Source organism: Balaenoptera musculus, chromosome 20 (genome assembly GCF_009873245.2).
Source record: "Balaenoptera musculus isolate JJ_BM4_2016_0621 chromosome 20, mBalMus1.pri.v3, whole genome shotgun sequence".
Classification (NCBI taxonomy): domain Eukaryota; kingdom Metazoa; phylum Chordata; class Mammalia; order Artiodactyla; family Balaenopteridae; genus Balaenoptera; species Balaenoptera musculus.
In genome coordinates, this window is record NC_045804.1 from 51294813 (window position 1) to 51312494 (window position 17682).

Below are 17682 nucleotides of genomic sequence, written 5' to 3' on the forward strand. Positions count from 1 at the left end.
CTTGGCCTTGCGGCGGTAGGCGGGAGAGCCCAGGTGCGTGGGGTGCCTGGGATCTCGGTTATCCGGACTGGGAAGAAACCTCTCCACGAGGGAAGCCCGCGGCCAGCAGCGCCCCCGTGCGGCCGATACCGACACCGCACCCACCTAGCCTCCGCGGCGCTCCAGCCCACAGCGTCCTAACAGGTGCGGCCGCTGTACGGAGGGGGTCCGATAAAGCGCAGTCACCCTCCATTAGCTTCACCGGCTTCCTCGAGGTGCGTTCTGTAGTCTCCTGCGCGCATGCCTACAGTAACCCTTTGTGTCAGCATTTTCGTAAATGCAAAACTCTTATAGGAAGTAGAAGAGGCTGAGTGGGAGAGCCCGGATAGCTCAGTCGGTAGAGCATCAGACTTTTAATCTGAGGGTCCAGGGTTCAAGTCCCTGTTCGGGCGTTTGCCGTTTTTCTCCACGGGTACGTGACAATCTTTAGAATACTTTTGAGTACAGTAAATAATTGTATTCCTTCGAACATAACAGAGGAAAAGAGTAACGCAAATATTGCTGCTTGGTGTTATTGCTGCTTGGTGTTAAGAGGAAATGGTATTAAGTGCGTCAGGATTTTATTCAGAAGGCAGAACGAATGACAGTGGAGGGAGAGCAGAGATATTTTAGAGCAGTGCATATGCGAGCCATACATGCGAATTTAAATTTTCTAGGAGCCACACATTAAAAAGAGTACAAAGAAATAGGTGAAATTTCTTTGAAATTAATTTTAATAACATTTTACTTAACCCATTATATCCTAAATCTTATTTTATCATATAATCAATATTTTTAAATTATTAATGAAATTTTAACCATTTTTTTGTACTGTCGTCTAATTATAATGTGTATTTTATACTTACAGCACATTTAAATTCATATTTCAGGTGCTCGATAGCGGTATCCACCCTAATCCGACAACTCTTTTTTTTGTCTTCTATGAATGGCAAAGTATGGAAAGGCACAGAATAGGAAGTTCAGTAATATATATACTGTCAGAAGGTTGTGATAAGGAGTGGGTTCCATGGTGTAATGGTTAGCACTCTGGACTCTGAATCCAGCGATCCGAGTTCAAATCTCGGTGGAACCTTTACATTTTTGTTTTCACTCAATACCAATGTGTTTTATTATATTATTCATTAGTTTCATGTATGATATTCTCTTATGTTCTGAAAGGATCTGGAAAGAAAATTAAACTAGGATCTTGCCTTCTGAGCTTTTCAGGCTAGATAATTCGAGCCTGTAGCACACCGTCAGGAGAACATACAGTAAGTCACTTAAATATATAGCAAGTTGCACTAATTTTGATAGGAATGTTATTTGACGACATGTTAAAGTGGAGATCGATTATGAAGGTCCGAGGTTTCTTTGGCAGTTTCCATTATGTATTGGTTTCGGGCTGGGATGCAGACCTAAGTTCTGTCTGGAATACACGTTGGTGAGACCGCTACCAGGAGTTCTCGTAAAAGTAAGTAATTTCCTTTAGGAATTAAAGAGTGCTTAAGCTTCGAGAAAACTTTGGTCTGGCAGCGGTGGGATTCGAACCCACGCCTCCGAAGAGACTGGAGCCTAAATCCAGCGCCTTAGACCGCTCGGCCACGCTACCTGCGTGGGGAAAACTTTATCCCGCAGTCTTCCTAAGAGACTAGAAAGAAGGAGTGGCGCTACAAATAGTCCTGCTAAATTGGCTAGTCGTCTTTGGGAACTATCGAGATTCCTTCGGACAGCGGAGCAGCAGATGGGAAAGCAGAGAGACCAGAAGAAAGAGACACACAGAAAATTTCCAACAAAACAAGTTTATTCTTAGGGGTGGGGCCACATCTGGGAGTGGGATGCGCCTGGACTGGAGGCATCCCCCAAGCGGGCAGCTGGAGCTCTGTACTCGCTCGCTCGCTCGTTCATATTCAGTTGCGCTCTCTCCCAGTTTCTTCCACCCCTATGCTCCCGCACTCCCACCTGGCTCACGTGCTTTGCGCACGTTACCTCTTCCAGGCAAGCCTCTGAGGTCCAAACTACGCGCTTCTGTCACGCCCCGCCCAATTCCCTCACAACCCTCCCCCTCCCCCCGCCCTTTCCCATTCTAGTACCCGTAAGCCGTCAGACGCCGCCGCCCGCTAGGTGGCTCTGTGGCGCAATGGATAGCGCATTGGACTTCTAGTGACGAAAGAGCGATTCAAAGGTTGTGGGTTCGAATCCCACCAGAGTCGATTTTATTTTTTTATTTTTTTTCCCTTTCCTCTTTATCCGGCTTTTCCTTACAGGCGCCCATCCCTTCTCCCCCATCCTATCTCACTGTTTTCCATCTGGTTTCAGTTCCAACCTCAGCCTCCGCTCTGCTCTCTTCTTTACTTACCTGTCTGCCCCGGGTCTTGGGCCAAGGAGAGCAGGACTGGGGGGGCGGGAGACAGAAGGGGAGGGAAAGTGGGCGTGGACGCCGAGATAAAGGCAGGCCCCTGGCTCGGGGACACACGGGGATTTAATAACCACTTTATTCCATGCACTAGGGACTGGGGAAGGGACTGGGACTGGGCCGGGGGCAGAGAGGGTACAATCCTAGACGCAAAGGGGGCAGGGAGAAGGGACAGGAACCAGGGAAATATATATTTATATAGATACTCTAATATAGACCACATCTCACCCGCGCGCCCCGCCGCCCTCCCCAACACCTCCTCACCCCAACGCCCGGGTCCCTCTGCTGCGCTCGGGCTGGAGTCTCTACCCCAACCCCCCAGCCCCCGTCCCCACCCCCACCCCCCCCAAAGCTCAGGGCCAAGGTCTCCAGAAAGCGGGCGGCGGGGGCGGCGGGGCCTTGGGCGCCCCGTCTTGTCTGTGAGGCGGCGGCGGCGGCGGCAGCAGTCCGGTGAGGGGGGCCGGCGCGCCGGAATCCCCGGCTCGGGGGGAGCAGGGGGACGGGGACCATGCGCAGCGCGGGCTAGGGAGGCCCTTGTGCCCTGGGGGGCGCTGGTGCAGCGCGGGGCCAGGCGCTGGGGCGGCGGGGTCCAGCGGCGGGCGCGGCGCTTGGGGCCTCGGATCTACCGGTTCCGGCCGGGGCGGCTTGGGGCGCAGGTAACCTTGCAGCGCGGAGAAGAGCTGGGCTCGGGCAGCCGGGCTGGCGTCGTGCGCGAAGGCCGCCAGGCGAAGCAGGCACTCGCGGAAGCCGGACAAGTAGCAGCTGGCGAGCGCCTCGGCGTCCTGGGCTGGGGACCGGGGAACACCTGAAGCCGCGGCAGCGGGTACGGCCGGCGGGAGGACGGGCGGGCAGGGCAGGGCAGGGCAGGGGTCCCAGAAGGAGGGAGGGAAGGGGCGGGGCGCAGAGATACCGAGGCCGGACAGGCGCACAGACAGAGACAGGAAGCCAGATGGACCGACAGAGGGAGAAAATGAGGGAGACACAGAGACAGACACGCGCGGGTGTTATTATTAACCTCGCCTCGGAGCGGAGCATGCCACTCCCCAAGCCCACCGTCCACCACAGGGTCCGCCCCATCTACCCCGGCCCGGGCCCCAGTGAATTCCCCCCTCCCTCCCTCCGCTGCCCCACCCCCGCGCTGTACCCGGGGGCTCCACCCGGCTTCGCTCCCTCAAGTAGCCCACGGCGAACTCCAGTATCTCTGCTTTCTCCAGCTTCGGGTTCCGGAGGTTCTACAGATGGGAGGGGAGGGCGCAGAGACAGAAAGGGGTGGGGAGAGAGGGGGAAAGTGGCAGGGGGAAGAAGGGAGGGGGGATGCGGGAGCTGGGGGTGCCCCTGGATCGCGTTTGTGCGCGGACCACAGAGCGCGCTACCGAATGCGGAGTGGAGATGACCAAGAATGGTCCTGGCCCACCCTGAGACGAAACTGTCCAACCCGAGGGGATGAAACCAACCCACACAGTGTGAGGAGCGGATTTGAACAGGAAACCCGGGGAATGAAATTAACCACCCCGCTGGCTATCTTGGGGAGTGTGGGGGAGGAGGAGGGAGAATTTACAGACCCAGAGGTTGAAACTGACTGACCCCGGGAATGAAATTTACAGAGCCGGGTGTGAAACTTACAGACCCGAGGGGTGGCGATGAAGATCGCGTTCTGAGAGCGAGAAGGGGTCTGGGATGGGATTCGAAGGGTCAGGATGCCTTGGGGCCAGGGTCGCCAAAGCAGCATATGCCCCCACCCAAGTGGGAAGCCCTGAGACAGGAGGACGGAATGCTTGGGAGTCCGATGATGGCGGAAGAACTGACCTGGTCTCGGGTCCGCTCCAGCAGCAGCAGCCTCAGTTCTTCCAGGCTGCGGTTGATGCGGTCCCGGCGCCGCTTCTCCACAAGCGGCTTCAGCATCTGCGACCAGCAGGAAAGGGAGAGCGGGCCGACCCGACCGAGACTCAGCGCGGCCGCGCGGGCGTCGGAATCCCGCCGCTGGGATAGTCCGGCCTCCACCCCTTCCCCAAGACGCCAGAGAACCTAAGGCCGGGCCCATTCGATCCCTCTCCGCTCCCCCTCCCAACGCCCCTAGGGTCAATTTCTGTAGCTCGCCTCCTCTCTCTCCCGGGTCTTCTGCATTCTCCTCTCTCATTCTTGTCCTCCCTCCTCCCCTCTCTGTGTCTCTCCTCCTCCTCTTTTCTCTCTACGTCTCCGTCTCGTGCAGTCTTTCTCTGTCTCAGTGGAGAACTTTGGGGGCCCTCTTTGCGCCCAGACACGTGGGCCGCAAGGCGCCGGGCTGAGTTGGTGGCCCTGAGTGTAGAAAGGGAGATACCCAGCGCGACCGCGCCCCCTCTTCTCCCGCTAACCCGTCTGTGCGGTCACCCTTCTCCGCTGGTTCTAAAATCTTCCACCTGGGCTCGGGCCTCTGGAACCAATGCCCTCCAGACCTTCTCTTACAAGGCTGCATTGGCCCAGCTCCGGCTCACACCCCGCGTGGAGCAAGTGCCTATCCTCTCCGCTTTTTGTTTCCACTCTCCTCCCTTAGCTCTGTGCTCCTCCTGCTTATTTTACTCGGACTCTGACCCCCGCCCAAGCCCGCCAGGCCGCAAGGTGTCAACTGCCATTACCCACCCCACCCCCAGACCTCTGCTTCTGCCGCCCACCCAGTGCCAGCTCTGACGCTGACCCCTTCTCCATACTTCGCAGCTTCCTCCCCAGCTCCTGGCTCCTCGGGTCCCCCGCGCACCTCTCCCCCTTCCAGCCCTGCATCTCCAGCCTCTTCTCTGACCTTCCATCTCAGGGACCCTGTCCCCTGACCAGCCCAGGAACCTCTGCTTCCTCCCCTCCCGTCTCTCACCTTGGGGCCGTCCCTATTCTCGGCTCGATCCCGGGTGACCATCGCTCCTCCGGACCCTTATGTGGACCGAGTCCCCGCTCTCCCTGAGCCTTATATCTCACAGGCTCCCGAGTAGGGGGTGGTAAAGACCCGGACCCGCCCCTTCGGCACCTGGCTCCTGCCCGACTCTACCCTGGGCACGAGGCTCCCGGAAAGGGGAGGAGCACAAGGGGGAGGGGTACGAGTGGAACTGGCCTGGGAGTGTGGGAAATTAGAGGCCAGTGCAGCACCGGCTGTTTAAGGACCATAAGGCTGTATAATGAGGCGGGACCCAGCTGAAGGGAGGAGGTAATTAAGAGAAGAGAGAGTTTGAGTAATTTGGGGATAGAACTCAAGTGGAGTTCAGAGTTCCCCCCGTTCACTATTTCAGCTTTCTTGGGAGCTCACTGTACCCCCCACTAACCCTGAAATCGAAAAGTTAGCACCCCTCAGCCCCTAGGCTGGATCCTATACATCTTTCCCCAAAATTCACCTCCTACTTGAGATAATGAGCCACCTGAGTGTGCTGGCTGGATCCGTTTATTCAACTGGGACTTTGTCTGCAGGTGGAAGAGAATCTCTGTTCAATCTAAGTCAATCATATTCAGTTCCCCAATATCTGCGTGTTCATTGTGCCCACTGGGCACTGGTCTAGGCTGGGACCGTTCATACTGAGATATGGACTGGAGGCCCAGTTTATTCCTGCAAGATTCGGTAGAAAACGCTGATGTGTTGTCAAGTAGCTATTTTAGAAGCACAGTGAAGTAGGTGCTCTGGGAAAGGGTCATCGTGAGGGACGGCTGGACTGGGGTGGGGGAAGCCTCATGCAAGAGGAAGCAAGGCTTTGAAGCACGGGTGGAGAGATCTTTCCACTTAGAAGTATTTGATTCAAAACTAATTATAGGAGATTCAGGTGTGCGCCTGCCAGGACACCTGATACAAGTGCGCTCGTGTTGCTTGCTCCTGGGGACCCCTCGTGATTACGGGGGGACAAGGAGCAGGCAGTTTTTTTAAAAAGATAAAAAAGGGAATAAAAAAGGGATCAACACCCACCTCAAACCAAGAGCATGCCACTCTGCAGAATGATGCGTGAGACTTGGAGACTTCAAAACAAAGTGCCTGAGAAGATAAAATCAGAGATTTAACGGGACAGCAAGAATGCCAGGGACAAGGACACAGAAAGACACGGTGGCGTTGCAGACCGAGTCAGAAGATAGCTGTGGAGTCAGAGACGGATGGGGCTCCTCCGAGCCCTCCCAGCGCCCGTCCACAGCTTGGTTTTTTCACGGAGCCTGCCTTGCCAAAGTCCGAGCCAGGGGAACACAGACCTTGGGGAGGGCGCTCCCATTTGGAATCAGGGAACCCAGCACATCCCACCTCCCCCTACCTGAGCCAAATGGGAGCGCAGATGTGTGGCCCCAGAACCCCCCGCTGCCCCGCTCCTTGGGAACCTGGGCTGGGCTGAGTTTTTCTCACCTGCACGCGAGGCTCGGGGCCCCCGGCGGCAGTTCGCACCCGGGTGTGGGGCCGCCCCTGGCCATATGGGGCGACTTTATGGCCGGGTGACCGGATCCAGGCGGGAGGAAGGATGGCCTGGCGCTCCACCCATGTCAACTATTGGGACCGTTTCTCTGCGAAGCCCCTGGCTATAAGGCCTTCCTGGCCATAAAGCCTCCCTGGCCATGGTCGCCTCGACTCCTTACAAACTGAGTCGGATCTACCGAAGGTTAGCAGTCAGTTGCATTGGTGGTTCAGTGGTAGAATTCTCGCCTGCCACGCGGGAGGCCCGGGTTCGATTCCCGGCCAATGCACTCTCTGACTTTTCGTCCTTTCTCCAAAGATGTCTTTTCTGATGTATCTGAAAGGCATCTTAAGATTTCTACCCAATATTCATATTAATACTTAGCTTTTTTACTCTGTCGCAGAGTTTGAGGCGCCGGATCCAGACCCTGATTTCGAACGTCCTCACACTCCCATCCTCCCAGCCTGGGGGTCCGGCTGTCCACACCCCTTCCTCCGCCCCCTGCCCGCACCTCCGCAGGCGTGACCCTGAGAAAGGACCCGGCGCTGGGATCCCTGCCCCGGGGGTCCTCTCAGCCCTCCGCGGGGGAGGAGCGAGGTCCTCCGCCCCTTGAGCTCTAAGGCCCTGGCTCTTCTTTCCTTTTCTCTTCCTCGATCTCTCTCTCAGTTTCTGTTCTCTGGAGCCCGCCTTCTTTTTCTAAGTCCCCGGTCACGGCCTTTTTGTCCCGCCTTCTATCGGCGTCTCTGTCTCTTTCACATTCTTTCCAGGCCTCTTCACAACTGCTACGCTGGGTCTCTCTGGGTCTTCTGTGGTCTCTGCATCTCTGGCTCCGGGTCTCTCCGGCCTCTGCAGCTCTTTCCGCGTCTGCGTCTCGATCTCTGGGATCGTCTCTCCAGGACTGTGTCGCCTCCCGGCCCTCTGTGCTCCCACGCTCCGGCCATCCCCTGGGAAGCTCGCTCACACCTCCAGGTTCCTGCCACTCCCCGCCCGCCCCTTCCCGGCCGCTTTGATCCCGCACGCGTCGGGCCGGCGGGCGGCCGGGCTCCCGCCAGCTGCCGCGGCCACTTGTGAGCGGGGGCGGGGTGGCCGGGGCTCCCGGGGTCGAGCGCTGGTTTTCCGCCGTCTTCCCCCGCGCTCGCGCCCCTCCTCCGGGCACACTCTCCGGCTGCTGCCCGGGCTGCCGCGGGCCCGCGTCTCTAGTTCGCTGAGTCTGGTCCCTCTCAGTCCCTCTCTCTGGAACTCGCCCCGGGTCTGGGTCTCTGCCTCTGGATCCTGTCTCCTGTCTCTTCCAGCTCCATCTGGGCTTCATCTTCCTGCTTCATCTGGGATAGGCTTGGGGTCTTTTTTTTCGCCTCTGGATTGTGTCAGCGACTGGGAATGCTCTCTTCTCAACTCTAAGGCGTGACAGTGGCCCCCAGAAGGAAACTCTACAACTGTCTGGGCATCTGTATGTCGGTGTGTACGGCCGCTGTACTCAGTCACGAAGCCGCTATTTATGGAGGGCCTCTTGTGCACCAAGTGTTGTTAGGCATTGAGGGTGCCTTGGATCTGGGCTCTCCTTACACTTACATTATGGTGGGGGCGGGGAGAAGACAGAAAATAACTAAGAAAGCAGAAAATAATCTAAGATGGTTATGAGGGTGGGGCCGGGGACAACTGGTCGTGGCAATGACTTGAGAGTGAAGGGCTACTTTACTCTGGGTGATCACGTAATAGGGAAGAACCTTTGTGTTCTGTTACAACTTAATCACTAAAGGGATGTTGCCCATAATCTTAAATTACACATAATGGCCCATCTCTGGGAACCCTGCCTCCCAGGTCATGAGCATTAAGATAAAATACCCTTGTTAGCTCACAGGAAACCTCCTGACCAGGTCCACCTGTGCTGGAAGGCAGACATTAACACATCCCTTCTGGAGGCTGACCAGAACCAAGAAATGTTTGACTTTACTCCCTCCCCTTTTGGTATAAAAGAAGCTGAATTCTAACTCAGGCAAGATGGTTCTTTGGGATAGAAGTCCACCATCTTCTTGGTCAGCTGACTTTCCAAGTAAAGTAGCTATTCCTTGCCCCCTACAACTCATCTCTTGATTTATTGGCTTGTGGCAGTGAGCAAGCCTTGCTGATCATGCCCAGCTGGCCCTGCTTGGGGAATTCTCGGGTAAGGCCCTAGCAGCTGCCAGGACCACTCGTCCTGAGGATCTGCCCTTCAAAATTCGCCGAAGCAGTACCGACTGCCCCAGCACTTGGCAGTTGGAGCAAGGAATCCACGTCTGGGAGCTAATGGGCTCCATACTGTAGGGTAAGTCACTCCGGTGTGTACAGCGGGAAACTTTATTTCCTCTATGTTTGGGGTTTTTTGTCTGGAATAAGCCAATTTGTTTTGTATTTGAGTGGGGGTACCTTGTTGGAGAGAGGAAAGAGTTGCTGAACTTTTACCTAATTTGTGAACCAGTTCGTTTGTTTCTTTGGATGCTAGCGTTTGTGTGTGCCATTTGTGTTTTGTTTGTCTTACATTTCTGTATTCAAAAATGGGGAAATGTTTCAACTATCCCTAAAGAAAGCCCTCTGAGGCACGTTTTGATAAATGACCGGATTACAGCCAAGAACTCATGAGTGGGACGAATATATTTTATTGAAACAGTGCGTGGCCACAGTACCTGTTAGGATCTCCAGAAGGGGTTTAGGCATGGTTATCTTGGGACCCTGTGCACCATGTACTGCTACCGTTGCTGTGTTAATTATATCATTTGTGGTCTCCTGTGTCGTTGGTATATGTAAAACCCCAAGACCAAACTTGAGGATTTATTTAGGATTTTCTGTTGTCCTTTGGGTTTTTCACTTCATTTTGTTTGGTACTGTTTCTCCATTTACAACCAAATCAATTTTGCGATATTTAGAGCTTTTACTGATGTCAAATGGAGGAAAGGAACAACGGGGGGGGAAAAAAGAAGTCTGTGGGACATTCCCAGAGAGAAGAGAGAGGTTCCACTTGGTTCCTAAAATCACCAAAAGCCCCATCCCAGAATTCAGCCTGGTTGGTTGATGCCAAAGCAAAAAGTCATCCTTTTGATGGTTAGAAATGATCAATTGCCATTTATGATTTTACGGTGGCTATTCTGTGAAAAAGCAGGGAAGAATAATGAAATCCTTTATGTGTAAGCATTTTTGCTATTACATCAGGGAAAATAAAAAAAGGAAGGGAATGAGAGCGAGAATATGTTGCTTCAAACCTTAACTCCTCCATCCAAGCAAGCTGTCTTAGCTGCTCTGACCACTATGCCAATATATCCACTCCTTCCAACACCTTGCACTCCTATCCAGCCCCACTTACTGACACTGGGGCTCAGGACTTCCCCTCATCATAGGAATCAATTAGAAAATCCTGTGTTTGTTAGTTTCTGGGGCACAGGGACTTGGTCTGGTATTGTCACATAAGACCCAACTGGGCACCCAGTTTGGGCCAGAAGGCACTCCCGGGGTGTGGCGATTTCCCTCATGCCGTTATCTCATAGGGGGCCTGAATGCAAACAGCCAGTTGGCGGGGCTTCTCAGACTTGTTTAATTGGAAAGATTGCAACCCTCCTTTACAGGGAGGATCCTTCACACCTGAAGCCCACTTGGCAGCCCCCACAGCTGAACCCAGTTGGGACCCCAGCAAGGGAAGAAGGCCCTTATTAGAGCATTGCTTATTAGTGCACCTTGGCAGGGCTTTGAAAACGGGAACCAAAGCAAAAGGGTTTGAACAAAATTCAAGAAATTCAGCAAAACAAATGAAGAACTCTCGGAATTTTTAGAAAAGATTTATCAGGCCTACAAACATCATACTAATGGAGACCCTGAGGCCCCTGAAAATATTAGAATGGTAAATTTGACATTTTGGGGGGCAAAGTGCCTCAGATATCAGGAGAGAGCTGCGAAGAGGAGATGGTGCTTGATTGAACCCTTGATTGATGGTGCTTGATTGAACCCTTCTCAACTGGTAGATGTTGTTCCCTGTTGAACACTTTTAAAGCAACAACAGAAGAAAGAAGATGCAAAACGAAATGCCACTTTCTTTTGGCACAGTGGCATTGGATTCCCAGAAGGCGAATAACCTGAAAAAAAGTAAGCCCCCACTGGGGAAGGAACAACGTGCTTACTGTCAGGAGGAAGAATATTGGAAAACAGATTGCCCTAGGTTAAAACAGAAGAAGAAACACAATAAAAGAAGACAGCTTCTTGCATGGTAGAAAGAGAGGAACACTCTGATGAATGAAGAGGCCCAGGGACTCCCTTGGACTTGAGGTGCCCAGTTCCAATTTCCCCACAGGAGTCCCGGGTAAAATCGACAGTGGGAAATGAGCTGATTAACTTTCTGATAGACCTCACCCTGAAGTTTTTTCACCACAACAGCTTGACGTCAGTCCCATCAGAACAGGCTTTAAGCCTACAGATGGAACTCATAGTTAGGTTACTCTGTGGCTTCAATTTCTATTGGAAAAAATGTCCACTTTGTTGCTGGTGCTCCTCGGACAAATAGTACTGGCCGGGTAGTACTGTACGGTGTTCATGAGAATGGCAGTGTCACAGTTATTCAGTCTCACGGGGGTAACCAGATTGGCTCCTAAGTTGGTAGTGTGCTGAGTTCAGTCGATGTGGATAAAGACACATTACAGATGTGCTCTTGATCACTGCACCAATGTACACAAATGACCTAAAGAAAGAGGAGGGAAGAGTCTAGCTGTTCACTACCACAAAGGGCGTTTTGAATTGGCACCAATTTCTGGAAGGCCCCAAGGGTGTTGAAAATGCTCGGTTTGGTTCAGCAACTGCAGCTCTTTCAGACGTCAACCTGGATGGCTTTCATGACATGATCATTGGTTCACTTTTGGAAAATCAGAACTTAGGAGCTGTGTACATCTACCATGGTTGTGAGGGCAGCATTTGCATGAGGTATTCCCAGAAAATCTTGGGATCTGTTGGAGCCTTTAGGAGCCATCTTCAGTACTTTGGGAGATCCCTGGATGGCCATGGAGATTTAAATGGGGATTCCATCACCGATGTGTCCATTGGTGTCTTTGGACAGGTTGTTCCCCTCTGGTCACAGAGTATTGCTGATGCTTCCTTCACACCAGAAAAAAATCACTTTGTTCAACAAGAATGATGAGATAAACCTCAAACTCTGCTTCTGTGCGAAGTTTAGACCTACTAAGCAAAACAATCCAGTGGCCATTTTATATAACATCACAATTGATACAGACCAATATTCATCCAGAGTAACCTCTGTGGGTTTATTTAAAGAAAATAATGAACGGTGTTTGCAGAAGACCATGATAGTAAATCAAGCACAGAGTTGCTCTGAGTACATCATCCACATAGAGCCCTATGATGTTGTCAACTCTCTGGATCTGTGTGTGAACATCAATCTGGAAAAACCCTGGCACTAGCCCTGAAGCCTACTCGGAGACGGCCAGGAACTTCAGTATCCCTTTCTATCAACAGAAAAAAAAAAAAAAAAGAAAAGAAATCATACACTAAAAAGGAACATCATTAATATATGTCGAGAGACTAATTTAACTTGGGATAAGGCCTTGCCAGTTGCCCTGCTCACAGAAGCAGGCTTAAATTAAGCCCCTTTGAAATATTGTGTGATAGGCCATTCCAGGTGTCTGCCCAGCAGGAGAATCTATAAATGCTCTAAAAGACCTAGCATTTGCCGATTATGTAAAAACGTTGGGCACTATACTCATCTCTGTTCATGAGTTGGGGGGGTCAGAGCTGGAGGGTAAACATGGAGGAGCCATTGGAAGATAGATGGCTTTTAATGTCGTGAGACTGGAGTGCCTAGGGAGAGAGTGTGGAGAGAGAAGAGAAGGAGCGTGGAGCATCCCAACACGTAGAGGTCAGGTTGAGGAGGAAGACTTGTCAAAGGGATGTAGAGTTAGAGAAGTAGCAGAAAAGCCAAGTGACCTGGAGACCAAGAAAAGAGAGTGTGTGAAGGAGGGAGCCGTCAGCTCTAGCTAAGCTGCTGGGAGGTCAAGTAAGAAGGGAGCTAAGCAACCACCCGGTTTAGCTCTTAGAGATCACAGATGCCCTGGGGGGAGAGTGACTCCGTGTGGTCCCACTCGAGTGGGTCGAGGTGAGAATGGGATGTGAAGGCATGCAGACGGTGGCTGTAGACACAACTCTGTCAAGCTTTGCTGCGAATGGGGAGGAACATTGTTGGCAGCCGGAGCACAAGAAAGAGACGAGGATTGCTAGAGTGTGTTTGATGCTGGTGGGAGTAACCAAGGGTGGGTGGGCGGGTAGACTTCGCTACCAGGTGGAGAAATGGGTCTCAGGTAGTAGGGAAGACTCCTCACCCCCAGGGAGATGGGGAAGACAGGGGGTGTGGGTCACTTAGAGTGTGGGAAGGATGAGGCAGTTTCCCTCTAGTGGTTCCTGTTTTCCCAAAGAATGAATTAATCCTGTGATAAACCATAATGGAAAAGAATATGAAAAAGAACGTATATATATATATATATATATATATATATATATATATATATATATATATATATATGTGTGTGTGTGTGTGTGTGTGTGTGTGTGTGTGTGTGTGTAACTGAATCACTTAGAAATAGACATAGAAATTAGCACAACATTGTAAGTCAACTATACTTCAATAAAATAGAATTTTTAAAGAAAGAATGAATCAAGCTTATTGCTGGAGGGGAGAGAGCTACAGGTCCTTTGAGGAGAAAGAAGGTGTGAAATGTTTATTTTGGGGAGTAGGAAACCAAACCTTCTAGGATAGAATAGGATTTCTAGGCAGGTTGAGGGTCCATTTGAGATGTGGAATCAAAAATTACAGTTTCAGAGGTGAATGTACCATGAAGCTAATGAAATGTACAATTCAGGACCCCTCACTTACGCAGGCCCCTGGGAGGGTCCCAGCAACGTGCTCACACGGCCATATGCTTCTGTAAAACTTGCCAAAACAAGATACTTTAACTGCAAATGGTAAAGCCCACTGTCTGTTTTCACTCCAGCTTCCCCTGTGTCACCCTTCCCCCCGCCCCCGGTGTTGGAGTCGCTGTGGGCATTCGAGGGTATGTTAATGGGAATGCAGTTAATGTGGTTCCCAGTCACTTCCACACATAGTTAAGCTAGCCCAGCCATCCTGGTGTGGGAATGGCTTCCAGGGAAACTCCTGTCACCTGTGCCCACTCACTAGGCGTCATGCAGTGAAGGTGCAAAGCCCAAGGGCACATGTGATATGAATGCATCCAGTGCTCTTGTCACTATAAGTACATGGGTGGTAGAGGAAAAATGAGATTTGAAATATACAAAGTCAGTAGCCAGTCTGTGGAGAGTATTACAGGGGTATGCAGGCAATTAATTGATACCAGTAAGGTATTTTTCTGGACTTTGTAACCTTTGTGGCATTTGCCAGCCTTTTCAGTTTGTAAGTTGTGATCTCTTGTTTCACAGTAAATATTATATTTTTTCATCTTTATTGGAGCATAATTGCTTTACACTGTAAATATTACTTTTTGTACCTAGTTTTATATAATTTTCTTGAAAAGCTCTCACCCCCCAAAACAATTATATACACTTCAGGCTCCCCAAACCTGAGACCAGTTGGCCTGGTTGGGGGATTCTCTCCAGCCATCGCTCCTGTGTAGATGCGGCTGTGACGGCATCCTCCACACCCATTCCCAGGGTTTCCAAGGCTACGGGTTGGGGGCCTCTGTGGATGGCACGTCTCCGTGTCAGCGCAGGCCTGTGTGCGTGTCCCTTGTGGTTGTCTGTGTACATGGTGTGTGTATGGGTGTCTGGGCCTCTGGCCTGTTCCTGGCCGCCCTCTCAACACGGGGCAGCGTCAGGGCTTGGGGGAGGGGAGCTCGTGTCCCACACGCGCTGGGGCCCTAGGGAGGCGGGAGGCGGGGAAGGAACTGAGACAGCACAGCTGGCCTAGTGTCGCTGCCTCCCCTCCCCCGCTGTGACGTCTCCCCAGGCCTGGGTTCTGAGGCTCAGCTCCTCCCTCTTTGTTCTTCAAAGAGAAGCCTGGCTTCCTGGGACCCCCTGGGTCCTGGGAAGGGGGAGTTCCTGGAGAGTTGGGACCTGGGGGTTGGGGGTGGGGAAGTAGGAGGCCCAGGCCCCTGGACCAAGGGAAGAATCAGGATAGAAGACTTCTGTAGAGCCCCAAACAAAACAGACAATAATCCCTGCCTTAACGGCACATACGTCCTTGTGGGGGAAACAGTCAAATGCACCTCGTACAGAATTTATCATTTGTCAGTTGGTGATAAGTGCTATGGAGAAAAGTGAAGCAAGGAAGAGTGGAGAGTGGGAATTGTGACTTTAGGCAGTAAGATTAGGGAAGGGCTCACTGAGAAGGTGAAATTGACAGAGGTGAGGGCACAAGCTACAGGGCCACCTGGGGTAGAAGCACTCCAGAGGGCCAGGCTGGCTAGAAGGACAGCCTGCCAGGCTTGTCAAGGGAACAGAGAGCAGCAGGGGGCGGAGTGGGGTTGTCTGGAGTGGAGGTAGCAGGTGAGATCAGACCGACAAAGCAGGAGGCTGATTATGTAGAACCTTCTAGGCCATTGCAAGGACTCTGTCACCTCTGAGTGTAATATGAAGCCATTGGAGGACTTTTTTCCCCCTAGCTTTTTTGTTTTGTTTGTTTTTGGAACTTTTAATTTTTATATAATTTCAAACTTTCAGAAAAGTTACAAAAAACTACAAGGATTATACATCAACTATGCTTCAATTAAAAAAAAAAAAAGAAAGTACAAGGAACTCCTGTGTACTCTTTTCTCTATTAATTGTTTGCATTTGCTCCATTTGCTTTATCATTTCTCTCCAAATATAATATAGATATAAAAGATTTGTTTTCTAAATCATTTGGGGGTAAATTGAAAACATCAGGCCCTTTTGCCTGAGTTACTCAGTGTGTTTTCCGAGAATGAGGACATTTGTAGTAATAATAGTACATAATAGTACAACTATCAACATCAGAATGTTAAAATTAATATAAAACTATTATTTAATGCCAGTCCATACTTAAATTTCCTCAAGTGTTTCAATTATGTCCTTTATAGCCCTTTTTTCCCAATCCAGGATTCCATCCAGGATCCCACACTGCATTTAGTTGTTCTGTCTGTTCAGCTTAATTTAATCTAGAAGATTCTTGATCTTCAGTTTTTTTATATATATCCTGGAATTAAAAAAAAAAATTTATGGAAGTATAGTTGATTTACAATATTGTGTTAACTTCTGCTGTACAGCAAAGTGACTCACTTATACGTATTCTTTTTCATATTCTTTTCCATTATGGTTTATCACAGGATACTGAATATAGTTCCCTGTGCTATACAGTAGGACCTTGTTGTTTAGCATCCTATATATAATAGTTTGCATCTACTAATCCCAAACTCCCAATCCTTCCCTCCCCACCTCTCCTCCCCCTTGGCAACCACAAGTCTGTTCTCTATGTCTGTGAGTCTGTTTCTGTTTCATAGATACGTTCATTTGTGTTGTATTTTAGAGTCCACATATAAGTAATATCATATGGTATTTGTCTTTCTCTTTCTGACTTACTTCACTTAGTATGATAATCTCTAGGTCCATCTATGTTGCTACAAATGGCATTATTTCATTGTTTTTGATGGCTGAGTAATATTCCATTGTGTATATACACATCTTCTTTATCCATTCATCTGTCGATGGACATATAGATTGTTTCCATGTCTTGGCTATTGTAAATAGTGCTACTGTGAACATAGGGGTGCATGTATCTTTTTGAATTATAGTTTTGTCTGGGTATATGCCCAGGAGTGGGATTGCTAGATCATATGGCAACTGTATTTTTAGTTTCTTGAGGAACCTCCATACTGTTTTCCATAGTGGCTGCACCAATTTACACTCCCACCAACAGTGTAAGAGGGTTCCCTTTTCTCCACACCCTCTCCAGCATTTATTATTTGTAGGCTTTTTAATGATGGGCATTCTGACCGGTGTGAGGTGGTACCTCATTGTAGTTTTGACTTGCATTTCTCTAGTAATTAGCGATGATGAGCATTTTTTCATGTGCCTGTTGGCCATCTGTATGTCTATTTAGGTCTTCTGCCCATTTTTCGATTGGTTTTGTTGTTGTTGTTGAATTGTATGAGTTGTTTGTGTATTTTGGAACTTAAGCCCTTGTCAGTCACATCATTTGCAAATATTTTCTCCCAGTCCGCAGGTTGTCTTTTTGTTTATGGCTTCCTTTGCTGTGCAAAAGCTTATAAGTTTGACTAGGTCCCATTTATTTATTTTTGCTTTTATTTCTATTGCCTGGGAGACTGACCTAAGAAAACATTGGTATGATTTATGTCAGAGAATGTTCTGCCTGTGTTCTCTTATAGGAGTTTTGTGGTGTCTTGTCTTTAAGCCATTTTGAGTTTATTTTTGTGTGTGGTGTGAAGGTGGGTCTTCACAATTTTGAAGAGTACAGGATGGTTTCCTTGTAGAATGTCGTTCATTTTGGTTCATCAGATGTTTCTCCACGGTTAGATTCAAGTTATTCAGGTTGTGCATTTTTGGCAGGAACATCACCTGTTGTGGTGTTGAAGTGGTGTGGTGTCCTTCTCAGTGCATCACATCAGAAGACACATGTCAGTTTGTCCCAATTTTGAGGTATTGACTTTGATCTTGAGGTTGAAATGGTGTTTGCCAGTTTTCTCCAGGTTATCATTTCCCCTTGATAGTAATTAATATGCAATTTGTGGGAAGATACTTTGAGATTCTTTACTACTTGTACCTCACTAAAAGTTCACCCACTAGTTTAGTATCCGTTGATGATTTCTAACTTCAGCCCTCCTTCTGTATTTATTAGTTGGCAGTTTACTGTAACAAGAG

General features: G+C 50.1%; 1 protein-coding gene and 5 non-coding genes across 6 annotated transcripts; 4 read left to right on the forward strand and 2 right to left on the reverse strand.

Moving 5' to 3' along the window:
• Positions 1–358: 358 nt before the first annotated feature.
• TRNAK-UUU lies at positions 359–431 on the forward strand. Its single transcript has one exon. It is a non-coding gene; the product is annotated as a tRNA-Lys (tRNA).
• Positions 432–1039: 608 nt separating this feature from the next.
• Positions 1040–1111, forward strand: TRNAQ-CUG. Its single transcript has one exon. It is a non-coding gene; the product is annotated as a tRNA-Gln (tRNA).
• A 434-nt stretch (positions 1112–1545) lies between these two features.
• Positions 1546–1627, reverse strand: TRNAL-UAG. The gene has a single exon. It is a non-coding gene; the product is annotated as a tRNA-Leu (tRNA).
• Positions 1628–2141: 514 nt separating this feature from the next.
• On the forward strand, positions 2142–2228 carry TRNAR-UCU. Its single transcript is given in 2 exon segments — positions 2142–2178; positions 2193–2228. It is a non-coding gene; the product is annotated as a tRNA-Arg (tRNA).
• Positions 2229–2784: 556 nt separating this feature from the next.
• Positions 2785–5315, reverse strand: HES7 (hes family bHLH transcription factor 7). The gene is made up of 4 exons (XM_036837697.1): positions 5274–5315; positions 4238–4333; positions 3576–3663; positions 2785–3236 (listed from the first exon to the last, which is right to left on the reverse strand). The coding sequence occupies exons 1-4, from the start codon at positions 5313–5315 to the stop codon at positions 2785–2787; spliced, it is 678 nt and encodes a 225-aa protein (XP_036693592.1).
• A 1716-nt stretch (positions 5316–7031) lies between these two features.
• Positions 7032–7102, forward strand: TRNAG-GCC. The gene has a single exon. It is a non-coding gene; the product is annotated as a tRNA-Gly (tRNA).
• Positions 7103–17682: the final 10580 nt, after the last annotated feature.

Excerpts from the sequence above, each read along its gene's own strand:
- HES7 (XM_036837697.1), bottom strand. The coding sequence starts at position 5,315 with ATGGTCACCCGGGATCGAGCCGAGAATAGGGACGGCCCCAAG. Across the intron at positions 4,334-5,273 it reads AGAATAGGGACGGCCCCAAG|ATGCTGAAGCCGCTTGTGGA; the intron begins GTGAGAGACGGG and ends TGCTGGTCGCAG. Across the intron at positions 3,664-4,237 it reads TGGAGCGGACCCGAGACCAG|AACCTCCGGAACCCGAAGCT; the intron begins GTCAGTTCTTCC and ends TCCCATCTGTAG.